This window comes from Protopterus annectens, chromosome 3.part0 (genome assembly GCF_019279795.1).
Source record: "Protopterus annectens isolate FY-2018-M chromosome 3.part0, PAN1.0, whole genome shotgun sequence".
In the NCBI taxonomy this organism is placed as follows: domain Eukaryota; kingdom Metazoa; phylum Chordata; order Ceratodontiformes; family Protopteridae; genus Protopterus; species Protopterus annectens.
The window spans coordinates 1,852,663,294-1,852,675,492 of record NC_056731.1 but is presented as its reverse complement, the minus strand read 5'-3'; the positions used below and the strand labels follow the sequence as shown (position 1 = coordinate 1,852,675,492).

General features: G+C 37.8%; 1 protein-coding gene across 1 annotated transcript in view; it reads left to right on the top strand.

Annotated features, from left to right (window-relative positions):
* LOC122797105 (antibacterial peptide PMAP-36-like) overlaps nucleotides 1-9,509 on the top strand; it is a 231,683-nt gene extending 222,174 nt beyond the window's left edge. The window contains exon 4 of the mRNA XM_044065903.1: nucleotides 9,227-9,509. Coding sequence (XP_043921838.1) covers nucleotides 9,227-9,361 — 135 coding nt within the window. The 3' untranslated portion in view covers nucleotides 9,362-9,509. The remainder of the gene's footprint in view (nucleotides 1-9,226) is intronic.
* The last annotated feature ends 2,690 nt before the right edge of the window (nucleotides 9,510-12,199 follow it).

Sequence of the window (12,199 nt, the reverse complement as noted above, 5' to 3'; positions counted from 1 at the left end):
TCTCCATAGCCTTGCATACCAAACTCATCAGGCTAATGGGGTGGTAGTTCCCAGGGTCTGAAGTCACACCTCCTTTGTGGAGTGGGATGACTGAAGCAGTGCACCATTCGGTGGGGACAAAGCCTGAAGTGAGGCTGTGACTGAACAGGGCACTCAGGTGTGGTACCAGTTCATTTTGCAGTTCATGTAGAACACAGCCAAGGATATTGTCAGGTCCCATGGAAGCTGTATTCTTGGCCTTGGACAGTCCGATTTTAACCTGTGCAGTTGTAATATTAGGTACTGGGCATTCCTCATGTATTGTGATTGGTCCTTTAGGGGGTGAGAGAGGGGTAAAGTTGGCAGTGAATCTATCGGCCAGTATATTGGCAATGTCTATTGGCTCAGTACAGGGGTTTCCATGGTGTAGTAGCTCCAAGCAGATTTGAGCATTGTCATGTAGATTTTTGACATAACTATAGAAGGCCTTGTGGTTGTCTTTATTATCTGCTGCAATTTTATTTTCGTAACTAGCTTTACAGGATTTTATGAGGGATCTCAGCTTTTTGTTGAGGCTGACAAGGATGGACTTTGCCTTCTTCTGCAACAGTTTCTTCCTTCTGTTATACCACCAGATTGGCTTCCTTTTTTTTGGAGGAGAGCATCTTGTTTCTATTGGGAATGGCCCCTTCCATGCATTTGTGTATGTGTTCATACAGTGCATTGGAGTATGATTCAGCAGTCCTGCATTTATTCTCTCTATTTACATAGGCATTGTGAAGTTAGCTAACTCAGTTTTTAGAAGCCCAAAGTTAGCTTTGGAAAAGTTTTTGGTTACCTTTGTGGGGGGTGTGGGTGGGACGTGGATATCCATGGTGACTAGCTTGTGGTCAGATCTGACCAGGGAGGAGTTGACAACTGGTGTAGCACAATGGTCACCCAAATTAGTAATAACCAGGTCAAGGATGTTGCTACTCTTAGTGGGGATAAGAATGAGCTGGTCCAGGGCATTGGAATTGATGAATTCCAGGAAACATTGAGCAAGTGTGTTGGTGCTTGAGTAGTTTTCCCAGTTAATGACGGGGTAATTAAAGTCACCTAGTATGAGTGTGTTGGGTTGGACCTTAATATTTTCCAGGGTGTTTAGGAATGTGGAGTGGGAGTCTTGGGACATGGTGGGGGATCTATAGCAGGCAACAACCTGGATTGCAGTCCCACCCAATGTTAGTTGTTAGTTGTACCTGGAGTATCTTTGATGCATTATGTTGGGCTACTAGCCAGGAGGTGTGCATATCCTTTATGAATATGGAGACACCATCGCCTTTAGGGCTTCAGTCCACATTTGGGGGCCAAAAGGTGTGGTATGAGTTATAGCCTGGTAGGGCAGGGGTGCTTTCAGGTGCCTTGAACCAGGTCTCCATTACTGCACAAATGTCGATGTTTTCCATTTTAAGGAGCATTTCAAATGAGTGCATTTTGTAATTTAGAATTCTAACCAAATAAATTCTAAGATTCTGTTGGATAGTGTGATTTTGCTGAATAGTATGTCTGTTTTCTATTTAAAGTAAATCCACTGAATTTCATTGACTGCTTATTATTAATGTATCTACTGACTTTTTCCTCCATATAAAGTATGCCTTTAAAATACTGTATGGTTTTTCGGACCCAGTGGACTTTCCCAGTCAACAAATATCAATAAATAAATAAATAAATGTGCAAAAACAGTAGTAATCACTGTATAAAGCAAGTACAAGTACAGTTAATCAAGAAAATATTCTTATCTTAGCTTGGACACCTCTGGGTGCAGTTGAAACACTTGAAATGTACTGCAGAGTTCTCTGTAGTGCTGCAGTTATGCTGCACCTGCCTGAGAAACATTATGTAAAATACTGACTCAACAACTGTTCTACACACCCTTCAAAATATAGGATTATAGTCAGATCTCTGTCCATAACAGCATTATTATGTGTTCGAGACATGGATACCAAGAAATTCACCTCAAGAGCAATGCTTGACAGGTGAATGTTAGCATCTATGTTAAAGGTTACAAACAGAGACCTAATTATAATTCTTTTTAGTACTTGGAACTTTATCTTCTCCATTTGCTACTGATTACAGGAAAAAAAAGAAAAACAAGTGCAGTGTTTTACTGGCATTGAAAGCCAGTAAAACCTCAGTGAGCACTGTCAAACAGACACTGGCAGAACACCAGTCAGCTTATTTAAAACTGATGGGCAGGACAAAGAATCAAAATCAGGCACAGTTTTTAAATATTGCTATTATTCACTTAAAAAGTTAATAAAAGAATAGGTTTTGTATCAATATATGAGACTGAACAATAAGACATATGACACTTTCTAAGCATTTTTTGACTGACTGTAATAAACAGTGATTTACCAGAAAATCAAAATTTACAAGGAACAGAGGAAGCTGTAAGGCATAAACAAGGCAGAAATTAAGCTGTTTTTGCTTCTGCCACTGTCACTTAGAGGCTGACTCTGTCAGAGCTTAGTGCCTACCTAACTTGGTACCCGGTATTAACAACACTTAGAAAAGTGCCTATCAATTGTTAAGCACCTTTTTAAGTGCTGTTATAATCAGACCTTGTCGTTGGGTAGCACTTAACTAGCTTGTTTTTTTCCAAATACTAGAGCATAATCACATCTCTCTGTGCACCTCGAGTTTATTGCTAGCCCGTACTTCATAGTTTAAACAGCACTATAAATTAGGCAAGTCATCTAACTCTCTTACCTAAATCTAGATGCAAAAAAGTTGGTTTGGCTTAGAATGTATCCATTTAGAAACAATCAGAGCTGTCCCTGGTTCCTTTTCAAAACAAAAACAATTTAAATAATTTTGTGCTCATAGCTGGCAATGGCAAAGAAAGGAGAGAAATATATGAATCCCTTTTCTGAAAGTCTTTATCATAACAATCCAAACTGAATCATACACTGAACACAAGCAAGCTACAGTCAGTCTATTCTCCTGCCTCTGCAGCCAAATGCCTTACTTTTTAAAAGAAAAAGTGCTGCAAATTACTTGATTTCTCTTTTCCACCACAGGACACTAATTACCTCTTCCCTTAGTCGATCATGCATTACTCTGTACCAGAGCTCCTTGCTAATTTCTACAGTCTTTCCCTTATTTTTTTTTCATGAAACTCCCCAAAAAAAAGTCAGCACCATGACCAAAGGTATTATAGGGACCCTTCAAGTACCAAATTACAGTCTTCCCTTTGTACTCATTGCATATAGTAACTCTCAAACAGGTACTAACAAATGATGGTCTGTCTACACTGTCCTTTGGTCTATGCTGGGTTGAAAAGCTCTGTCCTCTCTTCATTGCTTCTCTTACTCTCCTGCTGTTTCTCTGTGTCTCTTATTTTCCCTTCCGTTACCTCTTTTTAATATTTATGGTCCTCTGCGTTACCTACAGTCATCCTACCATACTGTAATCTATGCTTTTCCCCATGAGTGCTTCATTGTGCTTGTGTAACTGTCTAATTGTCTAGCCTGTGACTTTGGTGCTTTGCTCATATGAGTCCAAAGTGAAAACAGGCATTCTAGAAGCTCTGCTAAGGGTGACTGTACCCCTCTGAAGTTAGTTACACTTTTTGGATCTCGTATTCACTTCAGGAAACCATACATCAAACCATCATAAGCTGAAATGAATTCATAAAAAGGGCTAAACTGCAGGGAGTATAACGCACATGTTTCTGGTGAAATGAGCTAAATAGGTAGCTGACGATAGACTGTTAGTCTATGACTATTTCATAACATACAAGTTTTGTGATTATAGCTTAGACTTGTGGGTTATTTCTTCTGTTTAGTTTGTCTGATGTGGTTTCACTGTGCAATACCTCCTTTTATTTTTCTGTAAATTGATATTTGTGCAAAAAGCAAACTTTTCCAAAAAATCATACTAAGTAACTGACCTATATTGTGACTGTAACATAATTTGAATTGCATGCATTCACCACAAGTTTGTGGCCTGTATATTCCACAGTTTCCAGTATGCATACGTAGGCAAATAAGGAAGGAGTAGTGATGAAGTATTTTCCTTCCATTACCACTAAATTTGCAGAAATTGCATATAATGCAAACAAGTTATTCCAGACAGGGTGATATTTAAAAGGTGTAGATCATACAATGAAACCAAGGAAAGGAAGGAAAGCAGAGTTAGATGGCAAAAGTATTTTCTTTTTAAGTGATATCATTCTGGAACTATCTTTCAACAAATGAGGAGAGTATAAATTCAGTGGCAGTAAACTCAGATGTGCATAAGAAGTTGTAAAAGCTTAGCAAGAAGTGTATTGCATTCAGTCAGTGAAGACAGGCATGAACTAAAAAGTCAAAAATGTGTCATTAGATCATAAACCTTGCTAGATATGGCATCATAACAAGAAACAAGAGGTGGTGATAAAATTAGTGAATTTTAAAAATGTGTATAGAATTCAGATTGCCACAGCATTCTTTATGAGACTGCACCTGTTTATGTAGTAAAATAATTGCATTTCCAAAGGACTAAAAAAGTAAGATTAGTATTTCTGAAGATTAGCAATGGGTGGATATTGACTTAAGTGGAAAAAGTAGAAGACTCTTACATATTTGGATAAATGATCTACAATGTGCCATCTAAGGCCAAAATTTGAAAGGAGTAAAATTTACAAGAAAACATGAGAACATCACACAACGGACTACCATCTCAGCAGGCATAGACAAGACAGAAATGTGGTGGAGCTTCCAGCAGAGGACCCAATGGCAGAGGTATACTGAATTAGGATGTACAATGACACAAAAGGATGATGAGGTACATATAAGCAACGTTGTTAGCAGAAAACAAATGTAAAGATGTTTCCATATAGGCCATTGAATGGAACTCCCTTACAAATATTCAGTGACTCTAACTGAAGACTATCTTTTGTCTATCAAGCCCAACTGACTGTTGCAGCTGTTCCACATACAGCTATTTTTCTTGCACAAATGTTCTTATTACTTCCTTATGCTAAGTATCTTCAAACCCATCTGATGATTTACACTGTACCAGAGCCTCAGCCAATGTGCTCAAGAGCCCTTCATTGAAATAGTATTTTCTCAAGCTTAACTGGAAACATTTCACTTTCAGCTGCCACATGTGCCTCTTTCTTCCCTATCTAGCCTCTTGAACGGTGTCCATCTCACTTGCCCTGAACAGTGCAGTGTATACAAATTATATCCCTCTACTCTTTTGTCCTGTAATATCATCACCATTTTGATAATTTTGCTTTTCATGCATTTTACTCTACTGTTCCTTTATCTGAATATTGTGTTCAGTTCTGGAGGCTACAGCTCTGCAGGATTAAATTAAGTCAATATATCTGACAAGCTCAGGCCTTCTTCTTAACCTTCCACAGAAGGCACAAGAAGGCACCCCAGCCAAGGATTGAACCAGAGAACGCCTATCTGACAAGCTCAGGCCTAAAAGTGAAAAAGAATTAAAATGCAAAAAATTTGCGTAGCTTTGCTCAAGAACTTTCAATAAATAATTAAAATTAAGGACATTCTAAACTACAAAAATGACTTGAGAAATATCTATACTAAACTAGACAGTATTAAACAGGTCAGTTTTAAGGGATCTCTCAAAGTGGTGCACACAGTAAGTACTAAACAACAGGTAGTGAGCTTGATAATCAAAGCAACTCCTGCAAGTACGTTCAAGTTGCAGCCTGAAAATTACTAATGTTCCCTTTCCCGTCCTTTAGATAGGCTAAGAAGGTTGATACAGCACTATCAGTTCTTTAACATAGGAAGATCCATGACATGTAGGGACTGGAACATTAATATCAGTATTTTATACTCAGAATTAAAGTCATTAACAGCCAGAGCAAACTGTGCAAACAGCTATTATAAGCACGTAGCAGTTAACATCACCATATAACGTGCTTCAGCAGTCTTCACCATCTGCAAAAAAGGGTCATGACTGTAATCCACGTATAAAAAGAACAGTACATACAACCATTCAAGATATTTTATTCAAGCAATATTTAGCAAATTAAACAAAGTATGACTTATCAACAGCTGTCACTTGGTGTCAGATGACAGCTGATTTAAATATAACTCCGAGGTTAAGCACATAAGATGTGAACTTCAGTCTGTTACTACCATATATAATAGTGTGATGAAGAAATCATGATCTCTCTCCATTTTGCAAGGCATGAGCAAAAAACTGCTACTCCTCCAAATAAGGATAGTCTCCAGCTTTCTTTCTTAAGTTAGTAAAAGCATCAGTCGGTCCTTATGGAAAAAGAGGTAACAAGTACCCCCTAAAAATGATTTCTTCGAGTGGAAATATTTATACTGTGGACAACAAGGGATCAAGAATGGAGGAACGTCACACTGTACAGCATTGTTCAATGAAGTATTTACTCCATAAGCCACCTTCTGTAAGTGCCCAGATAGGTAAGAAGTAGTCCAGTCATGTACGGTGCAGGACAGACCACTGAGGGTATGCAGTCACTCCTGTAAAATCCCATGGTCTATATTGTCAAATGCTACAAGAGATGGAAAATGACCAAGACTGAAAAATAATGTTGGTACTGTGCTCCCTACTAAAGCATCCTGAAGCTGGACTGGCATGGCTGTAAGAGGTCAGGACAGACTGGCTAGCATACCTCTTAACATCTTAGCACAAGAAATTTGAACAAAGGCAATAATAATGGGGACAAAGGCTCAAAAATAGGGACAGATTTTAAATATTGCTCTTGGAAACTTTCTAATTTGCTAGAATAACAGATTTTGCATTAGTAATGATTTTGTGAAGGATGTGAAGTCTGAAGCTGAAATCTCTCTCATTATTTAGCGACTTTAGTCCTCAGTGATTTGCCAGAATATGACAAATTTTATGAGAAACACACAAAAAACTTGAATCAAAAATCTGGACATCTGCGAAAATCTGTACAGTTGAGTGGTATGCTGGGTAGGATAAGAGGTGCAGTAAAACTAGTTTTTCAATAACCTTGTCAATAAATGGAAGGTTAGAAGCTGAGTGATAGTTCTTCAAATTCTATATAGCTAAAGACAGCTTCTTAGCAGAAGAGTAATTAAGGTCTCTTTTTAGCTAAATAGAAAAAGTTTTTTTTAGAGCAGACCTAAGATCTGTTGAATACCTGGATGAATAACATCCTGGTAAAACTTAACCAGTCTGATTATCAAGAGCCAAGTCTGCATGTTGAAAGGTGCATACAAAACTCAATCACATAACCTCAGATAAGTCAGTATAAGCAAAGCTGCACCACATACAATCAGGAGGTATTCACTTTAGACTAGTATGCTATGTTATGTGGAGTTACTTTGAAAGGTTTCTCCACTGCTGAAATCAATCTTAGTCATACAAAGGTGTGTGAATGTGTAGCCCCAAAATGCCTTCAGATTGATTAGACATGCTGCACTGTGCAATCTTTTCAACAACTAGCGTTTAGCTTTTCTGTATGAGGTAGCACCTTTTCTCCTGAGCTGTCTGTATAACAAACTATATAATGTTTATCAATACTAAGTATGTCCTGTTGAAGATGATTTTCTCAGAAACGGTCCTCCATCTTGCATCCTTCTATCATTAGGTACCAAAGCTAATGATCAGTCATGGTTCCTAGAGCACAGCTGACAAAAGATGTACATACTCTGGGGCAACTTTCCCACTGCAACTGCATTATAAACTGGCATAAGGTAGTCAGGATATTCTTTATTGAAAGCCTAATGGAGTAAATCAAGTACATGTGAAATTGTAACCTGTCATATTACGTGACTATCTGCAGTTTGATCAAGAGATCTATTAAAGGAGAGTTCTACAAAGAAGAGGACCAAGTGGTCATCAGGCCAAGAGACAGGTTTGGTCACCAAGCATGAAATAAGCACATCAAGTCAAGTTAAGTTCTTTTTAGTGGATAGTTTTGGTAATAATCTGAAGAAACCAGAGACCTTTAATTTTCTCATTTAACAGTATGTTCTGATGTACCATACAAAACCTCTAAAAGTCAGACTGTATCGTGATACTAAACAGCTTTCATGTAGCTGTCAAGGTAAAATGCAGCTGTTCTGTAGTGTTAACCCAGCAGACCACATGCTGAGTTCATAAAGATTCTTTCAGCAATTACAGAGCATAAGTCATGATTTTAAAATGTTGGGAGCAGCAAAACCAAGGCTATAGCATAGGTAAGCTGTAGCCAGATATCTCACTATAAATAGCAAAGCTATATTTTCCCCCAAAGGACAAAAGTTCAGTTTGGATACAGATTAAGTATATCTGTTTGCTCATCTGATCCCCATAAGCAGCAGTATTATCTCTTCATTAAACAGCAGTGCTGACAAATCCAGTTCTACATCTGTATAAAGAAAAGACTGGAACAGAAATCAGAAACAAAAGTGCAACATAAGGCTGCTGTGGATAGGAGCAAACAAGATCAGATTCAGGGAAACATTTCACAGGAGAAAAAAATAATTACCTGTCAAATGAGGAACCACAATAAATGGATGACTATTAGGTATAAGCCAATAACATAGACCAATAATCTGCATCAAAGAAATATCCAAGTGCCTGAGTTCAGTCATCGTGGTGGTAGCAAAGTTAAGGGCTCAAATAATATGACTGCTGCAGATAATGACAGCCAGCCACCAACATCTTGCAACATACAGAAAATATAAAAAAAATTAAAGTGAGAAATAAAAGAAACTATAGGACTAGGGATGCATTATCCAGATGAACAGGAAATCATGGGAAAAGATGAGATATGATAAAAACTAACCAGTTATCTGAAAAGTATAAAAAAAAGTACAGCACCATGCAAAAAAAAGGAATGAGCAGAGATGTTGATCTGATTAAGGTCAGTAAAAAGGCAAAATAACAAATATTAAAAATTATTTATTAGGTAAAAATATATGGGGACATGGGTACAAAATGTCAACAGGTAAGATAATCAGTAACACGCAGTAACACAACAAAAGCATTCAAGAATGCAAGAACAACAAAAAATAATTTTCACATTACTAAGAAGATAGTTTTAAAAAATTAGAACGTTGACAGCAGGTAGAAAAAAGAATAAGCAGGATGGATTTAGTTGTATTAACTAGTTACTTTTGGCTGTTCTGTGTGAATATACAAAATGTTAAAACTATAAGAAAGTGTGAAGATGAAATATTACCTAACTGGGTATATTTCATAAGGTAATTGTTTTGTGTATATGTTTTTTTTAATTGTATTTGATTTTATACTACAGGAAAAGAAGACTGATCTAGAAAGCATATGTAAACAACTTAAAGGTCCTGAAATCTATCTACCTGGAATAGTGTCAGAATTAATAATGGGACATGGCTTTCAAGATATACCTGAAAATGAAGGCTGGCGAACATAACAATTTATGTACTTCGTTTGTCTACTTACCCTTCCAGTGCAATTACTGTTCAGCCTATAAAGAGATCGTATACAAATCATTTTGAAATTCACTGTGCAGTAGTCTGAGAAAATAAATGATTTAAACAAAATAAAATGTTTTATCTCATCATTTTTTGTCTACTTGCTAATGTTTCTCTGCTGCTACCATTAGCGCTCTACTCCTACACCATTCCACTGTCTACATTAATATAAATTATGTACTAGAAGTAAATGACTCTTCAAAGCTTGTCACAACTTACAGGTAGTGGCAGAATGCAGAAGCCATAATCTGTGGCAGATGAAACTGATGGGTACATTTTACTTCTCGTATCAGTTTGTAGATGCTGATGCCAGAGTACACTCCTGCTGATGCTGGAGTGCAACAATGATTACTCATCAGACTGTACTCTGTGTATTTTAAGTGTCATCTGCATGCATTGATGTGTAATGGTAGCACAACCGTAGCTCCCTTCCAGTTGTCTACAAGGGTAATGTAAAATAAAGACCCCCCTTCTTCTATAACGTCATCTGTTCATCCCTGCACTCCACTAGACCTTTGATACCCAAGTAGTTTAATGAATCCAGATAGCTGAGAATACTGACAGAAGCACTCTGTCCACATCGCCTAGTTAGCAAAAGCATTTATTTGCTGCAACTAAAGAGTTTTCTTACCGGTACTCCATAGCCAGAATTATTTGCTACATACCTTTCATTTTAGGACAGTACAACAAAACTTAAAGATATCCACCATTTCAAAGACCAAATGCTCAGTTCTTTTTCCAAAAACATGACACAGCTATCAGTAAGGTCTGCAAATGACCACCAATTCAGCAGATAATGCATTTATTCTCATGGTACCATGTATTAATTTCTTGCTTTAAAATGGCTTTATTTGCCAATGAATAGCAAAAGAACTGAGTATTCTGACATAAATAAAATACTATTTTGAAGATGCTTCTGTATTATTTGACATTGTACTTAGACAATATATTGTTCTTTTTGTCATGTTTCATTTTTACTGTAGTCATTTTTGCTTGTTGAAGCAAGAGCACTATTTTTCCTTGAATTATTTACAAATTACAACAAAGTACATGGTGTCTGAAAATGAAACAGTGGCAGTTATTGTACACTGCTTTATGACAAATGACCTTCATTCTTAAAAACCTCTGACATCATTTACTGAAGGAAGCTACCTCTGAATAAATGGCTACCTATTTCAGAAGGCACCTTATCAAAGCATAGCATCAAAAGTGATTAGAATGCAGACACATACTGTCTCCTGAATCACAAAGCCAAGCCACCCCTATTGCTGTCTGCTCACCACACAGGTGGCATCAGTGGGCAGGTACAAGTGATCTGTGTGATTCAACTGGCCAGCATAAGTAATTCGGGTGCTAAATATGTACCAAATAAATGTTACTAGGCAATGCATGAACCTGTCTCCTGCAGTTAAGATAAGTACAGGCAATTGCTAGTGGTGATGGTGGTGGTGGTGCATCTGTAGCTAAGAGATGGTGAGTCAGGGATTCTCGTGCCACTGAGAGTGTGGCATAATATATGTCACCTTCCTCCACCTTGTTTGATCAGGAGATTATGTAATACTACAAGAGTCATGAGGCCGTTACTCAGCTTTTACACTGCACACCAGATTTCTACTATTCTGGTAATATTCAAATTTCAGTAAAATCTTCAAAAACTGCTCTTTCATGCAAAGTTTGCCTTATGTAAATGGGAGATTCTGTAAACTACCTTGAGTGCTATGCAAATAAATTGGATAGCATTGCAAGGAAGAGAATGAGAGAAAGCGTATTTCAAAGAATGATGCACCACAGACATGACAGCAAACTGAGAGGTAGGTGAGGAGTGTGCTTAGAAAGAGGGATATGATACTGATATGACAAACATGAGAGTGCAATAGAGATACTGCTGATATGTTTGTGTAGTAGGATGAGCAGAGGGTATCACAGCAAAGGGATGAGCTGGAATAAGAAGGATTCCCCAGGGCAAATATGTAGGAGAGAAGGAATTTGCAATTCACAAATGTGATGTTTTGGATTGACCTACAAGGTCTGAGGTATATGTGCTTTTGTAACAGTGTTCCTGTTGGCCTTTCTTTGTGTCCTAGTGCAGCCAAGGTATGTAGCAAATGTTTTCAGTATGTCAGCAGGATGAAATCTTAATTTATGCATCCAAGTTGGTATGGAATGGCTCTTGAAGAATTCATGGTTTATAACACAGGTTAGATACATAACTTCAGAATTATTTGTGTATTACAAGGCATAACTACAAGGACTCTTTAGATACATTTTTTTTATCTGCAAGCATGACATTAATGCACCAGTTATGGTTTATTTCATGTCATAAAAACACATACATATATGACACTGTGACGACCAACCGTTGGGACCAGTAATCAAGAAGCCTCAATCCTCATCACTGGCACCAGTGGGGGATGTACATTGGGAGGTTAACAAGCATAAACACAGTATTTTCAGATGCAGCTGTCTGCATCAAGTACAATTTCCCTTAAGAGCACACAAAGACCACAGTCAGTCCGGTGCTGGTTCCTCTACCTTTCTTCAGATCCCCAATAAGACTCCCCACTGGCACAGCTATAGAGTTGAGATCTCAGCTTAGTGACCAAGCCAAGACCTCCAGCACCCTCTCTGTCCAACCAGTGTTTCGTGCACCTGCCCAGGTAGATGACACACAATCTCTGAGGTTTGATTTACACACACAGACACACCTGGGAAAGGCTGGCAAAGGTTTTCTAGCTATGACCCCTTCTGCACAGACTATAAGGTAGTTACCACTGCCA